Source organism: Felis catus, chromosome E2 (assembly GCF_018350175.1).
Source record: "Felis catus isolate Fca126 chromosome E2, F.catus_Fca126_mat1.0, whole genome shotgun sequence".
Taxonomy (NCBI): Eukaryota; Metazoa; Chordata; class Mammalia; order Carnivora; family Felidae; genus Felis; species Felis catus.
The window spans coordinates 60,107,151-60,130,938 of NC_058382.1; the positions used below are offsets into that span (position 1 = coordinate 60,107,151).

General features: G+C 57.2%; 1 protein-coding gene across 13 annotated transcripts in view; it reads left to right on the forward strand.

Moving 5' to 3' along the window:
* BANP (BTG3 associated nuclear protein) overlaps nt 1–23,788 on the forward strand; it is a 304,623-nt gene that overhangs the window by 60,798 nt on the left and 220,037 nt on the right. For 9 of the 13 annotated variants that reach the window (XM_045045585.1, XM_045045590.1, XM_045045583.1 and 6 more), the window contains 5 exons: nt 6,271–6,510; nt 15,268–15,435; nt 19,717–19,847; nt 21,425–21,496; nt 22,890–22,928. In XM_045045585.1, coding sequence (XP_044901520.1) covers nt 6,271–6,510; nt 15,268–15,435; nt 19,717–19,847; nt 21,425–21,496; nt 22,890–22,928 — 650 coding nt within the window. The remainder of the gene's footprint in view (nt 1–6,270; nt 6,511–15,267; nt 15,436–19,716; nt 19,848–21,424; nt 21,497–22,889; nt 22,929–23,788) is intronic. The other 4 variants (XM_045045586.1, XM_045045589.1, XM_023245260.2 and 1 more) reach the window with 1 other exon arrangement.

Consider the following 23,788-nt stretch of genomic DNA (forward strand, 5'->3'; position numbering starts at 1 on the left):
AAATTTCTTAGATATTTATGTGAAAGGACGTTTCATCTTGTTTTCCATTTGAAGGACCTGATTCATTGTCCTGGAGAGAAGCTGGAGTCCAGACCGGGTTCTCGCTCCCGCATTGGAAGTGGGTTAGGGCTGAGTGTTTCCAAGAGGGGGCGAAACTGAGTGTTTCCAAGAGGGGTCGGCCGGTATGACCCTGTGGAGGCGGGGGGCCCGAGCGTCTCCGGTGTCCTCTCTTCTTGCCGGGGGTCCTGGAGGTGCTGCCCAACGCCCCGACGACCACAGATGGTGACGGTGGAGCCCGGGGGTCCTTTCTCCCACTGGGGTGGGTCCCCTGCTTCCGTGGCAGTGATTTGTCATTTCTGTGTTGGGCAGCGTGACTTGGGCTGTAGACTTAGGCTTGACTTCTTGCTCTAGAGACCACGTGCCTGGGGCTCACAGAGTGCCTGGTGAAGTTAGGGGTGAATAGTTTGTAAATAGGTCGTAAAATGCCTTCTAAGAATTTTTGAGACGTTTGATTGGGATAAAATTTCCGGATAATTTCCTGTGTTATGCAAGAAATTTAAACTGTTATTTTCAGGAGTGATAGGAGGGTGGGGGGTAAGGGAAACTCATTTTTTAGAATAATTTACTTTTGGGGGGGGGAAGCATCATTTCTTGAAATAGTACTATAGGATTTTTTTTGAATGCCAAACCTTAATAATACACTTGGTACGTATCTTTAATTTTTTTATGGTTTTTTTATTTTTTTAATTACTTTTTAAATTTACATCCAGGTCGGTTAGCATATGGTGCAACAGTGATTTCGGCAGTAGATTCCGGTGATCATCCCCTATGTGTAACACCCGGTGCTTCTCCCAAGTCCTTGATGCCCCTCCCCCAGTTAGCCCATCCCCCCTCCCACAGCCCCTCCAGCAACCTTCTGTTTCTTCTCTGTATTTAAGTATCTTATGGTTTGTCCCCCTCCCTGTTTTTATATTGTTTTTGCTCGCCTTCCCTTATCTTCATCTGTTTTGTCTCTTAAAGTCCTCATATGAATGAAGTCCTGTGATATTTGTCTTTGACTAATTTCACTTAGCATGATACCCTCCAGTTCCATCCACATAGTTGCAAATGGCAAGGTTTCCTTCTTTTCGATTGCCAGGTAATACTCCATCGTATATGTAAACCGCATCTTCTTTACCCATTCATCTGCCGATGGACATTTGGGCTCTTTCTATACTTTGGCTGTTGTCGATAGTGCTGCTGTAAACATTGGGGTGCACGTGCCCCTTCGAATCAGCACACCTCTATCCCTTGAATAAATACCTAGTCGTGCAATTGCTAGGTCGTAGGGCAGTTCTCTTTTTAATTTTTTGAGGACCCTCAAAACTGTTTTCTAGAGGAATTTAAACCGACATCTTTCATCCTCCAGAGTATTCTGGTAGCATTTCCAGAAACCCGTGTGCTTGGCATGGAGGACAGGTGTTTTTGCTGATAGGTGTCAGCAGGGAGTGGGGAGCCCTTGCTAGAACGGAAGCCAACTTCCTGTGAGGGCCTGGTGAGGAGACCGCCCGCCCCCCGCGTCCACCCTGGCCGTTGTTCCAGCATCGCGATTCTCCTGGTGGCGTTGGCGTCCTCGGCTGAGGACGTGCCCTTCAGTGTTCTCTTCTGTGGCGCTCTTAGCAGAGGCCAGTTGCTGAGGACAGACTCATTGCTGATGAATTAGTCTTACGATTAATCATGTCTGACGTGAAAAAGATGAGGCTTGGGGCGCCTGGGTGGCGCAGTCAGTTAAGCGTCCGACTTCAGCTCAGGTCACGATCTCACGGTCCGTGAGTTCAAGCCCCGCGTCGGGCTCTGGGCTGATGGCTCAGAGCCTGGGGCCTGTTTCCGATTCTGTGTCTCCCTCTCTCTCTGCCCCTCCCCCGTTCATGCTCTGTCTCTCTCTGTCCCAAAAATAAATAAACGTTGAAAAAAAAAAATTAAAAAAAAAAAAAAGAGGCTTAGCTTTGACGTGTAACTTTGTTCGCTCATTTAGCATCACGTCTTGCCTTCGGAGAGTTGGAATCTTTTTGAAAATACTTGATTTACACGTTTGTCACAGTGTCGGTTTGTTGATGTTTTTCTTTGTTGTTCTGGAACCACGAGGCTGTCCAGTTGGGTGCCGTTTGGAAGAATCGTCTTTTGCATGACACTGTTTCAGCGCCAGGGCCAGAGTACAGGGTTTGGACGAGGTGAGGTGCTCTTGGCACAGGCGGGCAGGTGTCGGAGGCCCCGTGCTAAGGGGCTTCTGATTCGTGGGGCCGTGGGGCCGGTGGAAGGCCTCACGGCGTAGATGGCACGGCTCTGGTGGAGGAAGACACTCCCCTGAGGTGGGGACCGAGGGGCGGGCTGGGTGTGCAGGGCAGCCTGGAAGGAAGCTGGTTCTCAGGGCTGGAGTGAGTGCTGCGGTTCAGGGGGTATTTGCAGAGACCCGAGCTGCTCGTCCTTGACTGAGTCACGTCCTGCGCGTCCCAGGCACGCGGTCTTGGTATCAGCCCGACGAGATGTGGGTGACTGTTGGGAAGACAGCCCTGAGCCCTTGTCCAGCGTTTACGTTGCTCTGACAACATTACGTAAACATGGGGTGCTTGCTCAGCACAGTCACGTTACCCGTTCCCGAGAAAGGCTGCAGCAATCTTGGGCAGCGTTGCTTGTGCCAGCCCACGGGGGGTGTCTGTGGTGGTCGGGGAGGCAGGTGCGGCCTGGCTCTGTGCCCCTCATGGCTCAGGATGCTGCCACCCTTCCCTGTGGGCTCATAGGGGTCCTCCTGTTCAAACACTCAGGTCCAACAAAGATGTCATTAGACGTCAGTCACCTTGGGTTTGACGGTATTCACAGTTAAGTCAGCAGCAAGGGCTTGCAGTGCAGAAGGTTTCTTTGTTTTAAGCTTATTTTGAGAGAGAGAGAGCAGCTCGCAAGCCCTCGGGAGCCAGGAAGGAACAGAGAGAGGGGGAGAGAGAGGATCCCAAGCAGGCTCTGCGCTGTCAGCGCATGGCTCGATATCAGGCTTGAACTCACAAACCGTGAGGTGTGACCTGAGCCGGAAGCCAGTTCGACGCTAAACTGACTGAGCCACCGAGGTGCCCCGAAAGGTTTCAACACGGTAGTTCCTGTACTGAGACGTGTTCTCGAGCTGGCGAGTAACCTCATCAGTGGCCAAAGGGGTCCTTCTGTCGTCCCGTCCACTCCCAGTGTCCCCTATCTGTCAGTTCTCAGCAACGTCGGGTCACTCCCCCATCTCTGTTCTCCCTCCCTCCTTCCCCTACTTGCTTTGTGCCTTGACCTGACTGCTGCAGGTGGAGGGAAGTCCTTCCACTCTGTGGTGTAATCGCAACTGGGTTCACTGGGGGTTTCGATACTGACCATTAGACCCCGTGCCAGGCGTGGAGTTGCCCAGTAGGGATTTTTAGATGTAAATACCCTAGATGTTCGAGCCTTCGTGGCATCTCGGATACGACCTCGAGACCGCCCCGCGAGTCCCGTCCGTCTGCATGTAGATGACGTGCCAGCCTTTCTGTACGCGGGCCGAGTGTGGTAGTAGCTGAGTGATGCTCACAAACGTGCATCTGCTGAGCATGTGCCCACGGCTCTGCTCCCTCACTCGTAAACCCCTGGTGTCTCTGAGAGATGACGCTGGCTACTCATCGCTCATTCTCAGTTCCAGCGGCCAAGATCGGTGATTTGTTTTTTGCCCTTCGCTAAAGCCAGGAGCCTCGCCTCAGCCGCCCTAAGTGGTGCTCCGGCCGCCGCTCGGCCCCCGGTGGTGACGTGGGCGTCTCGACAGGGTTGCCGAGCCTCGCCTGGTGCTGGTGCACACCTCCGGGTTCAGGAGCTCAGCTGGGAGAGGCTCCTGCAAAGGGGCAGGGTGGAGGCATGGGTCACAGACGGGCTCTCTACTTGCTCCGCTCCAGGCTTTTGGCAAAGCAGGGCCGGGCTGGTTGCCCTTCATGGGGACGTTTTCTGTTTCGGGGAGGTCGGAATGTAAACATTGGGACATTTCAAAATAAAGCTCGTGAGAAATGTTGAAGCAGCGATAACCGTGGCTGCGACGTGACTTACGGCCCGCTTGTCAGAAAGCTGGTGTCCCTCTTCTGTCCCAGGCTCCCAGAGGGAGGTTGCGGCTCTCCCTGTAAACGCCCCTGCCGTCCCACGGTGGCCTGTTTGTGCAGGGGCTCTCTCCCACACCTCAGCTAGCTTCCGTGTCAGCGTCAGAAGAGCTGGTCTGGAAAGCCGTCAGGTTTCCCGGCAGTTCTGATCATAAGCGGAGCTTCTTCTGCCAAAGGTTGAGGCTCCTTTGAGTTGAAGTTTGACAGTCAGGGTGCCCTTTCACACGCAGTCTAGGTCACTCCTGCAACGACTGGAAGGAATCTGTGCCTGAGCAAAGCCACCGCCCCTTGCTAAGGGTCTGGCTCGGAAGCCAGCCTGGCCGAGAGCCTGGTCTCTGCCCCACCGTGTCCTCCCCGGTCCCGGGGGGGGGGGGAGCTGGATCTGATCTGCATCTGGCACACCGCCGGGGGCGAGGTTTCCCCTTCCGGATGGGAGGGGCGCTGGCCACCCCACTGCCCGCCCCCTTCCCTCTCCCCGAGCCGTGGGCCTGTCTCCCCGCCATCGCGGTGGCCGGCCTTCCCCCGCGCGAACGCTGAGCTCTGGGCGTTTGCATGTCACATCACCCTTGAGAAAGCCCAAGTCTGGGGCTTGTAACGATTTTCAGTTTGCAGAGGCACAGACGAGTTGCTTGCACGAGAGGCCGGGAGCTCCGTCGTCTGCTGGTCCTGGAGCCCTTCCTCGCGGAGCTCTCTCGCGGGCGAGGTGGCCAGAGAGAAGACTGGGCGGCTCGCCGGGGTAGCCAGCCTGGGTGTGGGGAGACCTGGAAGAGCTAACGAATCCAGAGCGTTTGACGCCATGTGGAGCGGTGCCTCTCTCCAGACCTGGTCAAGGGTGTCGGGTCTGCTGGAGTCAGAGGGCAGGTGTCAGCAGCGCACGCGGCCCCTTGGCTATCCGGGTCCCAGAGACCTGCAGCTCCCCAGGCACCAGACCCCGTCCCTCCTGTGTGCCCTGCTCCTGCAGTCAAGCGAGACTCGGGGCTTTTCGTTACGTAAAACGGTACTTTTGAGATTTTAAGGTCACGAATGGCGCAGTTTTCAGGATTAAGGAAAGCACGTGTGGCAGGGAACGAAGTTTCCACAAGGAGAGGAAAAAGGTCACAGTGCTCTGAATAGGAGGTCAGGGGAAGGTGCTCTCCAGTGATAGACTTCCAGCTTCACTGCTGGGAGGTCAAAGGTGGGAAGGGAGAGGGGTGGGGGTGGGGGAGGTCCACAGAACAGGACGGGGGAGCCCCAAGCCCTCACGGAAGGGCTCCACAGTGAGAGTACGGGCCGGTCTGCGCAGCCCTGGAGCCCCTTGTCCCCCCGAGCTGGCCGGCTGCCTCCCCCGCGGTGCAGGGCAGCAGACCCGTTTTCTCACGTGGGACGTGCCTGGCTTCCACGCGCTTCTTCTCAGAGCGCTTCCAGGGCTGTGCGTGGGTTCTTGTCGCCCCAGAGGCCGGTGGGCTCCAGGTGGCTGTCCTGCTGCTGGAACCCGAGGGAGCCCCCCTCCCCGACCCCTGACACTAACACTCCCGGGACCACTCTTGCTTGCTGTCCTTCCGGGCGCCAGCAGGCCGAAAATAAGCACGGTGTTTAGAAGTCGCTGGTGAAGCTCCCCTGCGGCAGTTGTGGAGGGAATCGGTTGGAGGCTAGAGCTCGTTTGGCGTCCCCGTTTCCGGACACTGAGACCCAGGTGTCGGGTCTGGGCGGCACCTCGGCCGGCGCTGCGGGGCCTTCTGCCACCAGACTCGCGAGGGCTGTGGGCAGCCCCGTCTCCCCGGCTGCAGACCGGGTGACGGCGCACGGCGCTCTGCGTTCTGTGTGCTTTTCACTGAGGTCGTGGGGCCAGCCTGGCCCCAGGGAAGCCCGACTGGAAGGCAGTGGGGTGTTTACGGGTCGCAGCGTTACATCTTGTCTCCGAGATGGATCGCTGGAAACCGCGGCGGCTCTTTGGGAAACGACGCGCTGGTTTCTGGTCAGCTGTAGGTGTCCACACCTCTCCTTTGTGACCTTGGGGGTCGCCCCGGGGCTCTTGGCCGTGCTCTGGAAGTTGGGAGAGCAGTTCGCCAACAGCCCCCAGGGAGGATCCTTCTCGAGCGCGTTTGAGTTGAGCACGGGGCGCTTTGGACTCGTGAGCTTACGTGAGACTGTGTCCTGTCTCTCCCAGAGGACTACCCCAACGGCACCTGGCTGGGCGACGAGAACAACCCGGAGATGCGGGTGCGCTGTGCCATCATCCCGTCCGACATGCTCCACATCAGCACCAACTGCCGCACCGCCGAGAAGATGGCGCTGACGCTGCTGGACTACCTCTTCCACCGGGAGGTGCAGGCCGTGTCCAACCTCTCGGGCCAGGGCAAGCACGGCAAGAAGCAGCTCGACCCCCTCACCATCTACGGGATCCGGTGTAAGTGTGGCCTTTGTCTCCGCTCACCTCCGCTGGTGCCTGGTCGCGGGAAGGGTCTGGCTGAGGGCGGGTCGTATAAGGTAGCATCTCGGGGCCGAGTCTGGACCCACACTGTTGGCCCGAGAGGATGCTGGCCTCGGCACTAGTCGCGGAGCCGGGAGAGGAACTTCCGGATGGAGCGTCTCCTTTAGTGAACATCGCCGGTGCCTGCCCGTGGGAAGGACCGGGGGCGCACGGGCCTTTCAGACCCTGGCCTCGCCGGTCCTCAGGCCGTCCCGAGGCCTGGAGAGGAGCAGAGCCAGAGCCTTCCCCATCCTCTGCTGACCGCGGCCTTTCCCTGGCTTCCCCCTGGCGTGAGCAGGGTGCTGTCTCCCTCTTCCCTTTCCAAGAGGGCTGTTGATGGGCTGACCTCCCGACCGTAGCCGGCGGAGCTCATGGTGCTGGTCCTGATATCCTCACGGCCTGTGTGGTGCGCCTCCTCTTTGAAGAGGGCCCCGTGCTCAAGTCAGTGATCCCTGTGTACCATTGGTGACATTTAAGGGGTGCGAGTGGCCCTGCGGGTGGCCCATATCCTTATCGGCAGCACCCGCTTGCCTCTCACCCCTGGGCTCGTCTGATCCACAAGGCCCGTCCGACTCCGGGACGCGTTGACGTGGCTTATGATATAGACACAAAATGAAGCAGAAAGACACGAGACGCGAGACTTCTAACAGAAAGGCTGGGTAGCCGCGTGTGAGACCCAGGTTCTGGAGGGCCACTGTGCTTGAATGTGAGGTTTAAGTCTCATCTAGCAAAGGGCGGGGAAGTGAGTGAGTTACCTGGAACTCACTATCTCAGACCAGGGAAGGGTGCTGTCCCACCAGGAAGGAGTCGTTTTTGTCACAGGAAACTCTCTGACGTCGATCCATGAGCCTTCTGTTGGGGACAGAGAGAAACAGAAAGACTTTTTCCATAGTTGTTGTAAGAATAGCAGGTATGTTTTTACCTGTTCTCTTATACTTTAGATTAAAACTGAGCGTTTTTTCCTGACTGTAGATCTTCCTGGCAGCCGCTAAGAAACAGAACCCAGGTCCCTCTTAACACTACAGCGGCTCGTCGCCATGGTGTCCCCATTTGTTGGCCCTCCGCTTTCTGCCTCTCCCGTCTGACCCGCTAGGGGTGTCTGTCACGGATCCTGAGAACCCTCCCTGGTACTCTTCTGAGAGGCCGTTCGTGTAACCAGCCGACGTCAGCCCCCGAGGTGGGGCGAGAGCGGTTCACGGTCGGCGGCGGACTTTTCCTGAGGGCCAGGCTCTGTGGGCCGCGGGGTCTCTTGGAACCGCTCCGCCCTGGAAGTGGCCACTGACAAAACAAGTAGGCCCGGCTGTGTTCCAACAAAACGGTATTTTTCAACAGCGGGCGGTGGGCTGCCGCCGTCCGCCAGCCCCCGGTCTGGAGCGTGATGCCAGCTGGGACCCTCCGGTGTGCCTGCGCCACTCTGGTCTCTGGGCACGTGGTGTGTGTGCAGCCCGAGGACTCGTGCTGGCATGTCGACAGGCCGCCATGGGGTGGTGTGTGACCCTGTGACCCATAGTGCCCTGTGTGGCGGGTTTGTGAAGGTGAGGGAGCCGTGGTCCCCGATTCCCGATGGCTCTGCGGGCCGTCAGGTGTTTGTAAATGGCCACGGCCCTGACAGTGTGTCAGGGGCTTGGAAGGGGAGCCCTGATGGAGAGGCTCCGTCTGTGGCCTGGACCGGGCCCAGGGCTGCGTGGGCACAGTGGCCTCTGGTTGGGGGGCTGCTCTTCCCATGGGGAGTCGACAGGGCTCCTAGGACCTGAGGCTGGAGGGTGGTTGCCTCTTATTTGGAGACGTGCCTTGGAGCATCAGTCCAAGGAGTACGGGCTCCCTGTGTGCAGGCCGTGAAGTGCAGGTTATTAGGCAGAGGTTTGGAGAAGGTTCCCTGGAGGTGGTGGGGAAGCCGGGGCGGGGGGGGGCCCAGAGCAGAAGCACGTGGCGGTGGGGCCAGTGTGCTGGTGCCCAGGGAGACTGTGTGTGTGGTGGGGGGGGGGGGGATTCATGCTGCATCAGCCAGACAGGCCGGTTCTGTTCCTGTGTGTGGGAGCTGGGCTCTCCCATGAGCCCTCCACCATCTGGGAAACTGAGCTGTCTTCCTGGGGCATCAGGAGGCGCGAGATGCTGGCATCTGCCGCGCAGTAGGGGCTCAGCACGGGAGCTGTCCGTTTCCCCCGGCCTCGCAGGTTCAGGGCACGTCCCCTGGGAGGTTGGGGCGTCCTCTGCGCTCACCAGCTGTGGTACCACATGCACCCATGCCAGCCGGACGAGCCGAGCCCTCTCCCAGAAGGTAGCACAGCCCCAGACGGCCTCTCCTTGTGAGCTCCTGGGGGATGGAAATGTGCCCGCATCCGTACCTGGCATCCGTGCCTGTGGTGCCCGGTACCGCGGAGACACGCGGTAGTGCGGGTTGTGAAACTGCTCTGGGTGGGGGGGGGCGCCTAGCAGGGTGACTTCAGGGAGACTGAAGAAGGATGGTGTCGTAGCGGGGCTGTGTTGAGAGACTAACACAGGGGTACGGCCCAGGTTGCAGCAGTAGAAGCAGAGGGGGGCAGACAGACTCCAGGAGTTCTGGAGACACGAGCAAGGCTTGGCTGAACCGAGACCCAGGAGGTCAGATCGCCCGATTTCTCTGCAGCAGAGGACCGATTGACCGTCAGAAACTTCTGAGTTGCCAGCACAGTGGTTGTATTTGCTTCGAAGCCAGGTGGTGGGGGTCCGTGTTTCAGCGGGAGACCGGCCTGCCCGCGTGTTCCTGTGGGGGCCCGAGGAAGAGTTCTGGGGTGCCGGGCTGTCCGGGCGCCGGCGGAGCGCCGCCACAGACGGCTGCTTTGTGCGAGCAGCCACACTTGGCCTGTTTCTTTCCCAGGCCGGGGCGGCCTGCGGGTGTCCGTGAAGTGGGAGGGGTCCCTGACCCCGACTACGTGTGTTCGCTGTTTTTTCACATGTGATTTGCACAGAATGAAGGAGTGGCTTTTCAAAAGGAAAACAGTCCCCCGCGCTCAGTTGTGAGAGACCGTCCACAAGGAGCCTTCCTGGAGCCGTGGGGCCTGCCCTCACCGACTCCCTCCCTCCGACGAGGTCTGTTGAGAGAGCAGGCGAGGAGTCGCCTGGAACTAGGCTGGAACTAGCCATCTAACCGTGGCTCTGAGCTTGTGGCCCCATCCACCACGTGCAGCCTGCGTTCTCAGCTTCCCAGCCAGAGGAGCAAGAGGGGCGCGGGCTCGGGGCCCGGAGCCCTGCAGACCCTGGGGCCGGCTGCACCTTTGCTGTGGGCGGGCAGGCAGGCGGGATGTGGCCCTTGTGAGAGCCCGGCTCCGTCACACGTGCCTGGAGCAGGTGAGGGTGGAAGCGGGGTGTCGGGGGGCCTGGGCGGAGCTCGAGGAGTGGCTGGGTGGGAGGGCGGGCTGCCTCGTCTCATCGCACACCCACCTGCCTGCCGGCTCCTCCCATCGCGAAGCCTGGGCTTTCCCCTCGGCCCCTGGTGGCCGGGGCACAGTCCTAGGCTGAAGGGGCACAGGCAGGCTGGGTTTGAGTCAGGACTCCGGAGGGTTGACCGCATGGCTTTGAGCCAGTCCCATGTGCCCCGTCACGCGTACTCGGACAGCAGCCCGCAAGGGGGCGGGGGCACCATCTACGCACACTAGGCCCCTGTCGTCGTCGTCTCCCCGCAGCCCGTCCTGGACTTCCTGTGAGAAGCTGTTCACCGGGTGAGGGGCCCTCTCAGTGGGAACCTTTAGATGTGATTTTGAGGTGTTAAAATAGTTGTTGATTTTTTCTAACTTTGGGCCGGTTCAAATTGTTGCACAAGAACCAGAACACAACAGGTGAAGCAGCGGATCGGACTGCCGAGGGCCGAGTGGCGAGAGTGGCTCGGTGGCTTTGTCGCGCCCGCCTCTGTTTTCAGCTTCCCGCAGACCCGGGAACCTCGCTCACAGCTTCCAGAACGCGACAGCTGCTGCTGCCAAGTGCAGTCATCACGGAGAGGATTCTCATCTAAATTTCCCCTTTTTGTTTGTCAGCAGAAGTAGTTTTCTCCCTTTACTTTCTCTGGGGAAAAGGAATTCTGAAACATCCGTAGGCCGTGTGTCTGAGAACCGCTTTTCTAATGAGGGAATGTGCGTTTTCGGGAGGGAAGCGGTGCCTAAAATACTCCCTGAGAAATACACGCTTTTCAGGGTGCAGCTTTAGGGCTCCCACGGATTGGAGGGCTCCCTCAGACTCGGCTAAGCTAGCCGTACAGGTCGTGTGCCGTGTGTACAAGCAGCACGTTACCACAGCCGTAAACGTCTGGAACGTTTTCGGGCGGGGCTCTCAGCTAAGAACGCCAGCCGTTGCCTTCTCCCCCTCGATTTGCAAATACGGCTTTCATTCTTACGGTTCATCCCAGCGAATCCCCGAGCCTCTCCCGGACTGTAATGTGGAGCAAGTCGCTCGCCCGCGTGAGTTGCTAGAAACGCGACGAAAGCACCCGTCGGGTGGACAGTCGCAGACCTCTGAAGGTATCGCGAAGCCTGCTGGTGTGGAGGTGAGGTCCCGTGGGGCCCCCGAGCCCTCGGGAGGTGGTCTGAACTCCACTTGGCACACGCCAGAGCCCTGTGTTCACAGGGGACGGCGGCCCCCCGGTCCATCCCAGCAGCTGCGCCAGTAGAGGGTGGTGTTTCGTGACCGCGCAGCCGTGACGCGGAAGCTGGTTGGCGCCCACCTGTGTGAGCTGAGGTCCCCTGGTGCGCTCGGGGCGTCCCGGGGCGGCGTCACAGAGTCACAAAGCACCGCGCGCTGGGGGCTCAGAGCAGCAGGGAGTCCCCCTTCTCTCCACCCCGGAGGCCAGAAGCCTGCGATTCTGGAGCCGGCCGGCAGCGTGGGACAGCACGGCTCCCGTCACTGCTCGTGTCCTCCCCGTGGACGCGCTCCTCTCCTCTCCTTGTCAGGACCCCAGTCCCGTGGGATCCCAGCACACCTGCGCCGGCCTTCTTTCCAAGGGAGGTCACGTTCTGAGGTTCTGGGAAGGACGTGGATTTCGGAGGACACTTCACGGGGCACAGGGCTCGGGTTCTCCGGAGCTTGATACTCGAACGCGGTGTCTTACACGGCTTCTGGGGGGGGGGGGGGTGCCCGGCACGTGTGTTTGGTAACGCCGAGGCGCCAGAGGGAGTGCAGAGGGGGGCAGGTTTGGTGAGCACAGGTGAGAAGGTGAACAGTCGGGGCCCTGGCTCACAGGTCGCCCGGACACAGGGCCTTGGGGAGGCCCTCAGCCTTCCTTTCCTGCTTCTCCTCAGTCGGGGCCATCACTGCCTGGGGAGCGGGGCTCGCCTGGCTCTGTGGCCTGGACACTGGACAACACACAGTCTGTGGGGAGGTGTGGTGACCCGTCCTCCTCACTCGGGGGCTAAAGATTTCTGTTGTTTTTCTAGGTCAGTCGCTGTCAAGTGAAGACCAATTCTAAGAAATAAATTTCTGGCACGCAGTCTTCTGTTCTTTCCCCTTGAACTTGAGGTTACGTGAGCAGTGATAGTGGTTTTCATTCCTCTGTGGCTGATGAGCCCCATGCCACCCACCGAGGACGTGAGATCGCCAGCTCTGTTTCTTTTTCTTTCCCACAGTGTGTCTCAGCCCTCTGTGGGGCTCATTGTTGGAGAGCTGGAGTGTGGTTTTATGATTTGAACCACCAGTGTCGGGATGGGCGTTCCGGGATGTGGGAAGGCACTTAATGGTGACGGAGCTTCAGCTCTTTGGGAGGGAGGGGGTGAGCAGACAGCTTGCCGGGGAAGCAGCAGAAGCAGGCTCAGAGGGACCGTAATTTTGGGGGGCGGCTGAGAGGGTTTGCCTGCTGAGCACTCTCCCCCAAGATGGTGAGGGGACAAGTGGCTTGCCTTCCGGAGGGGATGAACCCCCACAGCTGCCTGGGGACCCCATGTGCTGGGGAAGGCACCGGAAACTGCCTGGAGGTGGCCGCGTCTCCTGCACAGGGTCGCTGCTCACTTTTGTCCGAGGTCTCCTGTGTGTCCGTGGGTGGGGCCTCGCGTGCTGTGTAGTGCAGGGAGGTGCTCCTGGGGGTTATGTGGCCATTTCTCCTCCACCCGGCTGGGTGCCGCGAGGCCTGGATGTTAGCCTCTCACTCCCGACAGTTCTACAGGCTCTGAAGCTAGCTTATTGACTGCCTAATTTTCTGCGTTTTTCTTGTGACCATCACATGTGAAAGGTGTTCATTTATGGGGGTGTGGGGGGAGAGAGAGAGAGAAAGCCCCCACTAGGGAGGGTCAGAGAGAGGGTGAGAGAGAATCCCAAGCAGGTTCCAAACTGTCAGCACAGAGCCCAGCGTGGGGCTTGGTGTCACAAACTGTGAGATCGTGACCTGAGCCGAAACCAGGAGTCGACACTTAACTACCTGACGCACCCAGGCGCCTCTCAAAGTAACCTCTTTGTCACTCATCATAAGACGTCTCTTCCACCGTTCGTTCGTTAAGCTGCGGTGCTCCGTGCTGTCCGAAAAGACAGGTGCGCTTTCGGGAAAGTCGGAGAAAGCCGCATTTCCAGGCAGCACAGAGCGGTCTGAGGCTGCACCCCGACACCTCCGCGAGTCCCCTGAGGGCAGAGCCGAAGCCTGCATGTGGGCACCTTGGGGCGCACCTTCCCCCTGCGCCCGGTGCTCTCCGCGGGGAGCCGGCTGCACTGCTGACCCGACGGCGTTCCTGGCGGCAGCGGGGTGGGTGCTGCCGGACTTGCTGTTGGCAGGAATATGCAGCGAGGTCTCCGGAGAATTTAAAAACGACTGCTGTGTAACTATACAGACGTATGTTTTTTCTTCAAAGGGTGTAAGCCAGGCTTTCAACTGGTAAATTGGTTTTTACAAAGTGGAACTTAAATGTTAACGTCACACATTCATATGTGTCGTAAACGTTCATGTCTGTTACCAGGTATTTAAAATTTCAGGCAACGTCATTAGTTCCTAGCAGCATTCGGGAGGCTTCTCCCTGCCTGTGCCGGTGTGGGGACAGGAGGGTGGGGTTTATTTAGGTCCTCTTACTGAAGCGCATCCCGGGAAGGGCGTTCTGATGGCGCTGGGTTGCCGTTTCCCCTCTCTCGGCACCGCTGTCCTCGGCTCTGCCGTGACCTCAAAGTTGGTAACCAGCCCAGAACGTTCGAGTCAATCCCTTGAACTTAAAGCCATCGTGGGGCACGTGGCAGCCACTCAGTAAATACTGATCGATGATTTGTGGCTGTTTTAGAGGTGACCTGGAAATCAGCAAGCAAGGAGTTGGGCCTCATTTGTGTATTTCCTTCTGTGCACGAGGCTTGCAAAATGCAGCTGGAAGTTCCTTGGATTATTTTCCTTTCTGATCCCGTAAATCCTGTGTCTCCTCAACCCAAGGCCTTTTCATCTAGATGACAGAAATTTTGGTTGTCGTATTTAGAGTCAGAGGTCTTAAGCACATGCTCGTGAAGTCAAGACGCATCTTTCCGAGAGAAAAGAAACTTGATACTTCTGTGAATTTAGGAAAATGAGCACTCCCTTTGTTGTGATTGTCTGGCCGGTGGTCTCGGCAGGGGGAGGTCTTAGGGATCAGGTGGCCGTCACGCTCTCCGTGGACGGTGTAAACGCGGCTTTCCTAGCAGTCAAAACAGGAAGTTTTTCAGCTCCGTCTTTTTATTATGAAAGTTTTGAATTTCATCCACGTGTTTTCCTGTGAGTCGGCGAAGTTCCGCGAGCCGCTCGAGTGGAGGTCATCCAGTCGAAGAGCGTTTCTTGTGGTTCCCACGGTGGTGACTGACTTCCTGTAGTCTCGGCAGAGAAGAGGCCAAGGGTCCGGTGAGGGTCTCTGTCGGCCCCCTGTGCCTCAGTGGCCTGCCGGATCCCCCGTTTCCTTGTGGGGGAGGGAGGACCCCGGTGCCGTTCAGTCACGTTCTGAGAGCGCTCTGTGGCGTAAGTGGTTGACGAGTGTGGGCGTCAGTGAGATGCCCCGCCGGGCCCAGAGGAACGAGGGCAAGGCCGCATGTGCCTCGGGGAGCGGGGCTGCGGGCTCTCGGGGATAAAGACTGATGTGCCCGCGGGGCGTTTTCCTCCTGACCGGGCGCAGAGGGGAGGGCACAGCGAGTCACAGAAGCCGATCTCGGACTCGGGCGGCGACGGAAGAGTGTCTTCAGGTGGATCGTGACCGCGTTTAGTCCAGCAGGGCCGGGGCATCTGCCGTGTGCCCGGGCGGTCTGGGCTCTTGGCACAGCACACACAGTAACTGTGTCCGTCCTCTAGGTGTCAGCCGGACAGGGTGCGGGTGGGAGGGACTCGGGCAGGGAGGGACAGCGGGCAGGGCCGCTGAGGTCGAGTCTGAGCCGAGACTGGGGACAAGGGGGACGGCTGCAGGCCCGGAGGCACGGGCGGAGGGGAGCTGGTGCTTGCGGACGCGGCTCCAGGGCGTCGTGGGCTTCGGTTTTAACCTCGACCTTCAGGCCCCCGAGTGCCGTGTGTGGAGTGTGAGTGGACGTGGTTGAGCACGGGCGTCCTGGAGGCCCGTGGGGCCCGGCACCCAGCCGGCCGCCTCGTGGACCGGTCAACGCGTGAATGTGTGACGTCACGGGTCCCTGCCGGTGAGGCTCTCAGCCCCCGGCCACGTGTCGCTGTCCCGTGTTCGTGTGGCTCGCACACGGCCGGGACGTGAGGAGTGGCCTTCGTCTCGCCGTCCTTTAACACGGGGTGTGTGCTTTCAGGTCACCTTTTCTATAAATTTGGGATCACGGAGTCTGACTGGTATCGAATCAAACAGAGCATCGACTCCAAATGTCGGACAGCCTGGCGGCGAAAACAGCGAGGCCAGAGCCTGGCCGTCAAGAGCTTCTCGAGGAGAACGCCGTCCTCGTCTTCGTACGGCGCTTCAGGTACGCTCCGTTCGGAGTCCCGAGTGGTGCGCCCTGGGGGGCTCGGGGGGAGCGGGCCAGCGCCACCCACAGCCCCCCTCAGCGCGGCGACGGGGAGCCCGGCTCCGTGCACGCCCTTCAGGTGAGTCATCTCGGGACCGCTGTGGGTGCTGCGTGGGGTTCCCTGAGCGGCAGGACGGGGCCGGGTCTGGCGGCGAGCGCCGTGTCCTGTCCTCCCTCCGCCGGGTTACTGAGCGCGCCGCTGGCTTCTTGTCCTTGCTGGTGTCTGCGTGGAGGGCGCGGACGAGGCGGGGGTCGGCCCGGGTCGTCGTGCTCATCGCCGCCGCTCTGAGTTAGACTTCCCCGAAAGAGCACGGGGACATTCCAGATTTTCCCCTCGGGTATCGTGGGAGGACTGGCTTTTCCGAAGCAGAAGGTTCACCAGGAACGCCACTGTGACTTCGGTGTTGCTTTTTTTAAAGCTTTTTAAAAAAACCTCCACAACGTCTCCCTTGGCCTCGGCTCGTAGAACCGAAACCCCGATCGGGGTCGCGGTCAGGACCCCAGGGCAGTGCGGGCAGGGTCAGCCGGATTCTCGTTCCGCGGCACTGTGGCGACAGACCCGGTGGCCCGGCATGCTTGCGGGGTCTTGCCTTTCTGAAGCAGACCTCGGGAAGCGGCTTCCCTCTCGTTGTCTCGGTAGCGACTTGCGAGCAATCCCTGACGACGAGGGGCGGCCACACACGTCGTGCCCCCAAGCCGTGCTTCTCTGAGCGGCAGTATCGAGGGACCTTCCAGCCAGGGATCTAGGCCCTTCTCGCACAACGAGGAATCCTGTTTGGGGAACTGAGGGAGATAGCGACTGTACGATGTGCTGAAGCGGTGGCCCCCTGAAGAGGTAGCCCGCCTTCGTGGGTCTCGGGTGGGCAGGTGTGGACGCCATACACTCGGGGAGGTAGGTTTCAGGTGGGCCCGGGATTGGCCGCCCTCTCCCTGGGGTCCGAGGGACCTAGCACGGAGCTGGCCCGTGGCTAGCGCTCAGTGTCTGTCCCGAAGGAGCGAGGAGGAAGGGCAAGATGAGGCTTTCTCTGTGGAGACGGCACGGCCCTGGTTCAGGACCCCCGGGCAGCGGCCCGGAGCCGTGAGTTTCTGACAGGCAGCGGTGGTGCCCTCGGGCCGGCCGGCACCATGCTTGAGGGTGGAAGGTGTTGAGTCCGGTGAGTGGCCGGGCGGGTGGGCTGGGGGACCCCGACTCTGCTTCCGACCCCCTGATCGGAGACTCGGGGGGTCTTAGCCCTCCTGCTCAGGTGTGATTCCTGCTGTGTGGTGGTGGTGTTCTGACTTGTTTCATACTTACTTAGGATTTTTCATCTCCCTTCCAGTCAGTAGTGTTCCTTTCAACTAAATGATAGTAGTTCTGTTTACCGAGACAGGAGTTTCTTCGATTGTTTCTTTGTTTACTAAGCCTGTCAGCATTTCTTCTAAGATGCTTTGGGTTTGAGTAACTCTCAGGTGCTGGCGGCTTCTCGTGGGCGGTGAGTGGCCACCGTGCGAGGTTGTCTTTACTTCCCGAGTGCCCTGGGCGGGCTTGGCACGCGGGGCGTGAGCCCAGCGTCTCAGGACGCCCTGTCTGGAATAGACGGTCTGGGAAACCCCGGCCGCCCGCCGACACCGGTGGCTTTGGAAGAACAACAGTAGCCCCTCGCGTGGCCTCGGCGGCGGCTCCTCTCTCGGGAGCGTGGCGCACGGGGAGGGGGCAGGGCTGCCCTCGTCTTGCCCTTCCCGGAAGCGGGTGTCATTCCCACGTGAGAAGGCTGCTGCCAGCCCCGGGTGGTGCGCAGGGAGGAGGAGGAGGAGGAAGAGGACGAGGAGGAGGACGGAGGTGGTGCTCTTAACAAGCCTCGGGAGGGAGACAAGCGCGCGGTTCCTTTCCCGAGGCCCGTGCGCCCGGGGTGGGTCGAGGAGGCGCTCTGAGCTGCCGTAGCCCGTCCCCGGCTCCTGCTCGCGCCCCGCAGCCGGCCCTTCCCGTGCGGCCCGCCGGCAGCCAGAGCTGCCTGCCGCGCGCCTGGAATCTCGAGAGAGACCCAGAGCGTGTTTTTCTCTTACCACGCTTTTAAAAAAGTCCATTGCTTTGGAAGTTCCTGTTGATGTAATTGTTTGCCGTTTCATTATACTGCATGCTTGACTAAATTAGAGAACACCAAGCCGGTGATTAGCTAACGGGACTCTGGCAGGTTCTCCTTGCTCTGTTTGTACGCTCTCAGCTTCACAAAGCAGATCTGAGACTGAAGGCTATTCTGGTGACGGAAATAATCCGGGAAAACGCAGTTAAGCCAGGATTCCTGGCTTAATTCGGAATTGGTAGTCATTCCGGCAGGGTTTGTCTTATTTATTTTGGAATTACCAGATAAAAAAGGAATTTCCAAATAAATACTATAAAGGAAATTCTGAGCCGAGGCTAGTTTATTTAAAGCTGAATTAGTACCGCCCGTTTGAACACAAACCATACAATCCCTAGTGTCATTGAATTCATAAAACACCAATTTATTAAAACATTTGTCTTGTACCGTCCCACCTGGCAACACCGTGGAAACTTTTGTAAGTGCTTAAGTTAAAGGTGGCTGCATTTCACGGTTTAAACTGCAGCCCGGCGCACTCCCTGCGGGCCTCATCAGTGAGTTGTGGGCCTCGGGAGGGTGTCTGTGCAGCGCCCAATATTTTAGAGCTGCAGAGAACCGTTTCGTAACAGTCCACTGCCTGCCCATCTGTGGGTGCAGCAGTCTCTCCTCTGGACAAAGAGGGGAGCCAGGGGTGTGGGGGCTCTTGGAGCGGCCTGCCTTTCTGTTGCACACTCTTTCCTTTGTATAATTATAGGAGCTGTTGATTAATTGGCAGATTCAAGAATTTGAGTCTTAGGTTTGAAAAGCATTTACTTGCTACCCATATGTCCTGTCTTCTGCAGTTACTTTAGAACCTTGGGGTTCTAATTCTTCTTGGATCTCTGGACCCCTTGAGAACTGGCATGATCAGCTGATGTTTATTGACACTAGAGCAGGAATTATTTGAGCGTCTATTTAGTTAAGTAGTTACAACTAACCTGCAGAGTGGACTCTAAGTGTTTTGGTCACGTACCCTCTTTAAGAGGTTGGAAAGTGTGTATTCCTCCTTACGTATTTTTAAGTCGACATTTTAAAATGTTGACACCTGAAGCTTTTCATTATACTTTCAAATCATTGAGAAGGATGTAATTTCTGACATAACGCAAGTATTAACATTTTAACACCATTATATTAGTTTTTAAAATGTAGGCAGCGAGGGGCACCTGGGTGGGTCAGTCGGTTGAGTGTCTGACTTCGTGTCAGGTCATGATCTCATGGTTCAGTTCATGGGGTTGAGGCCTGCATGGGGCTCTGTGCTGACAGCTCAGAGCCTGGAGCCTGCTTGGGGTTCTGTGTCTCCCTCTCTCTCTGCCCCTCCCCCACTCATGCTCTCGTTCTCTCTCTCTCTCTCTCTCAAAAATAAACATTAAAAAAATATTAAAATGTTATGAGGTGGAATGTATATACTGTGTCAATTTAATGCCCATGGAATAGAAGAAAAATATACTCATTTTTCGTCTTTCTTTTTTCTCCTTTGTGTTAACAGTCCACATCTCGCTGAGTCTCATCCTGTTGTGTTTACGTTTTCTTACTGTCCGTCCACCATAATTCTCTGCGGAAAAATTGTATGCACAAAATCAAAACGTTTTTTCTGAGCCTTTAATTTTTTGAGCATTTGAGAATATTCTATTGAGGTATCATTACAACTAAAATTAATACGCAACATGTCAACACAAAGGTCTCGTTTGGGATTAAACAAAGGAAGTGAAGGTATATTGGAAATGCATCTTTAAACAAGAGGATGGAGAGTTTTTTCCATAGAGGGCTTAATTGTCTGTGAACAAATACCGATAACGTACCGGTGAGAAGCAGGGTGTAACCCCAACTTTGTGCTTCTGTTTCACTTCTGCTGACGAATCCTGAGCGACTCGTTTAAACAAGCAGATGAGACTCCTCTGTCAGAATAGTCCTTCCCCGGACCCCTGTCCCCCGGTCGGAAACCTCGATCCCCAGCACTGACAACTCATGACTCTACAGGATGCCATGGCCCCTTCACTGGGACCTGCCCACTGCTGTCCGGGAAGGAGGGGTTTCCTTTCCTCTTTGGGGGAAGGTGGTGCTGGGGAGGGAGGGAAGGCCAGAGGCGTGCCCATGGCTGGCCTGTCCCCCGCTGGTTGCTGAGGCCCTCTGTACTTCCCTGCAGAGACCGTGATGAGCACGCCGCCCCCCGCCAGCGAGATGCCGCAGCCTCCGCCACAGGCCCTGCACTACGCCCTGGCCAACGCCCAGCAGGTCCAGATCCACCAGATCGGAGAGGACGGACAGGTCCAAGTAGTATGTGCCCTTCTCGCTAGTCTGCCTCCACCGGGGCCAGGGCAGGCAGGGTGGGGGCGTGGCCGGTGGGGCGGGCGGGCCCCGGCTTCCCCTGCGTTTCCGGGTCGTGCCGTGGTAGCTCGGGGTGAGGTCAGAGCGCCAGTCTAAAGAAGTGGTTCGGGGTGTCGGCTCTGAATCTCCTAAATGAGGGCGGTTCCCGAGGGGGTGTGTCCTTGTCGGCATCCCCTCGTGGCTCCCTGCACGTGCTGCCCCCGTGGCCGCCGTCAGCTCTGGGGGTCAGGCCATTCGACCATCCCTGCCCTTACCTGTCATCCTGGGAGGCGCTGTCGATGCATCATAGATGGTCTTCTCAGTTCGGAAACAGGGGGACCCTTTTCCCGAGGGAAGAAAATTTCCTCCTGGGGTCAGTGGGAAGAGCTAGTGAGTGGCCTTGGGGATCGCATAGCACTTCCTTTGGATGCCTGGCTGTATCTTAGACTCGTGTGGGCAGTTGGCTTAGCAGTGAGCCACACCCCTGCCTCAGCCCTCCTTGTGTGGTCTGGCCCAGGTAGAAATTCCTCCAGACTCATGCTGGCCCCTACGTCTGGGGAGAGCAGGAGGGCGGGAGCGTCACCAGGGAGCGGGATGTTTTCACGCCCCCGGGGTCCCGTTGGCCGTCCAGTCACACCCAGCTGCGTGACCAGGCTTTCTCCTGGAAAGCTCAGGGTGGCCTCAGTGTGACGTTGCACTCAGCATGCTGCCTGGAAAAGGGCCAGCTTCCAGAAAGTGTTAATGAGCGTTTTTGCGGGGGGGGGGGGGGGGGTTCTTCATCTTGCAGATGAGATAGATAGCAGTTATAGATGGTGAATAGAAATAGTGAATTCTTTGTTTAGGTGACAATCACAAAGGCAGTTAATTCTTACCTTTGTAGTAAGAAGGTTCTTGAAAGAAGTCCGGAATAACTTCAGAACAGTTTACACGCAGTAAAATGAAAGCAAGAGAAAATCCTGCAGTGGTGTTGAGCCACGTTGGCATTTATGGGAATCGTTTATCTGCCTGTGTCTACAAACCTAAGTGGCTCAGTCAGTTAAGCGTCTGGCTTTGGCTCCGATCCTGCGGTTTGTGGGTTTGAGGCCCACATCAGGCTCTACGCTGACAGCTCAGAGCCCGGAGCTGCTTTGGATTCTGTGTCTCCCCCTGTCTGTGCCCCTCCCCTGCTCATGCTCTGTCTCTCTCAAAAATAAATAAACATTAAAAAAAAAAAAAGTCTAATTTTGTGGGAAACTTCTGTTTCCCTTCTTTTCCAAATGACCCTCGCATTCTTAGATTTGCCTGTTGGGTAGCAGTTAAAGACTTGACAGATTTTTCCAGGCCCCATTAAGAGTTAGCCATAAAATGTTCTGTACGTGTCACATTCTGACAGTTTAATTTCAGGAGGCTATTTAATAAGCTTATGCTATGCGTATATTGTACTATTCAGGATTCAGTTGTCCTGGATTGCCAGCAGGTAACCGAAAACAAAAGTTCCAGAAAGCGCTTCTTGTTTCCTGTGGCTTTGATTTTCTTCTGATGCTCCTTGGTGTGTTCTCTTGTTGCGGATCCCACAGGGCCACCTCCATATCGCACAGGTGCCACAGGGCGAGCAGGTGCAGATCACGCAAGACAGCGAGGTGAGTGGCGGCCTTCAGAGCTGCCCAGGGCCCACCCAGGGCCCACGGGCTCCTTCCATGGCGGGAGATGGGTGGGGGGTCCCCGGATGACACGCGCGTCCAGCCGTGGCCACCTGACTCCTGCTTCCTTAGGAGGCGATTGCGCTGGAGGGGAGGGACCGTGGGGAGAGGGTCTCGGGATGTGTTAGGAGGGAGGTGCTTTCACCTGGAGGCCACGGGCTGCACACGTTCAAGCCTTGTGAGCGGGCCGTGTGCCAAGGGAAGAGGCGCAGAGGTTCTGAGGGGCAAATAGGGATATGCCGCTGAAGGGGTGCTTGCTTGGTCCCGTGAGAAGCGGGCCTCACGCAGGAGCACGGTCCGTTTGCTGACTGGTGGGTGGGCAGGTAAGCAAAGGAGGAAACCCGTACCGGGTGGGGAAGGAAAGGAGAGTGGACACGGGTTGCAGGAGGCCGCGGGCGGGGTGTTCTCTTGGGGGGGTGGGGAAGGTCCGTTTCGGAGGTGCCGAGGCCCAGCCAGCGGCCCGAGACGGCTGGCAGGATCCTCCACTGTGCAGGGCGCTTAATTTGCTCGTAGCCTCCAGAAGGAAAATCCATACAGATTTGTTTTAATATTCTTGTTGCTAAAAAAAATCATTAGACTGCTGCTTGGATTTCAGTTTTTTGATCAACTTTGCCCTTTTGGATTTCATAAACGCCTCCCTATTGTTCATGCGATCCTGCATTTTCTGTTTCTGTTAGGAATTGAGTGCCAGGAATTAGAAGAAATTGCTGCTGCCACTAATGGTTACCTCGTAATAAGTTAGAGTATGTGATTAGTTTTATCACAGCAAAGCCTTAGCTTGTTCCTTTAACAATTAAATATTTTGTCCCAATGAAGGTATCTGTGAGGACAGTGGCAGAAGAGCCTACCAGACCTAAACCAATCATTTTTTCCCCAAAGACGTGACAGTGCATTTCCACCTGGTGAGACGCCAGTGGGCCTGCGTCTGGTTGGTTGTGTTTTGTCCCGTGTCTTCCTGTGTCCCCGTCAGGGACGCTGGATGAGGAGAACGCGGGACCTCTCTGTGCTGCTGTTGGTTCTTGTCATCAGAGTTGTTTTAAAATGAAATGTTCGGGGGAAAAATGACATTTTCATTTGGGGTCAGGATGGGGGGAGGTGAGCACGACGTCTTTCACAGTTTTTCTTCTTAAAAGAGGAAAAAGTGTCTGTAAACTCAGTTTTAAGATATTTTGTTGTGGAGTTTTTATTGCTACAAGGGGCTGAACTTTTGTAGAACTGCTGTTAGTGGTTTTGCTGGCTATTCACACGTGGCACGGGGCGCTCCTGCCCCTGTCTCCTCGTGTCTGGAAGTTGTTCCGGTCCTTGACTTCTCCTTTTTCCACCCATTCTGCAGGGCAATCTCCAGATCCACCACGTGGGACAGGACGGGCAGGTGAGTGTGCATCTGCTGTCACTTACTGCCCGCTTGCCGTGCGCGTCACCAGACCTCGCGTCGCGCTGCGCCGGGCCGGCCCGGGAGCGAGAGGGTGGTGCAGCGTTAACTTTGGGGAAGTGCCGGCTTTACCCTTGCCGGCCGCAGACATCCTGAAGGACGTGGACCCTTGGCAGTGGGGCTCTGGGCTGCATTTGGTTCTTTGTGGGAGTTGATGTAGCTGTTTGTAGATGGAACTGCACCGGCTGTTGATCGTTGTTAATTTCCACGAACGTTGTGGATGCTGGGTTCGTGCAGTCGCTGTGTGTTAGAACGAGCTCGGTTTTGTTCTTGTGTGGCCAAATGCCAGTCACCACCTTCCCAAGTATCTCTGACGAAAGTGTAACTGCACAGTCACTGAGAACCTGATACAAATTGTCTTTACAAAGGAGAGTGCTCCTGCTGTGAGGGTTGGAGGGCGTGATTTGCTTTCTAGATCGAGTCTAAATTCCTGGTGGATTTGGGGATGGATATTTTCACGTCCTTTTGAAGAATTTGTATTAAAGAGACCTTTATAACCTTTGAATAATTACGGGAGAGAGTCTGAAGAATCTTCCTTTTCTTTGAAACGTGACTTACGAGCCACAGACCTCGAGCTCGATTCGTGTCGAGATGGTACGTGCTGTTCTCGAAACCAGCCGTGTTCTCCCCTTCTGAAACACCTGTGTGCGTTCCCGTCGTCAGTGGCGATGGCCCGGTGTCTGCCGTGCATGGGGCATGAGGACGTGTGTCCCTGGAATCAGAAGCAGGAGGACAGCGGCACCCCCCGGGTTTCATCTGAAACCCTCCGAACGCCTGGGGAGAAGTGCACAGACCTTAAG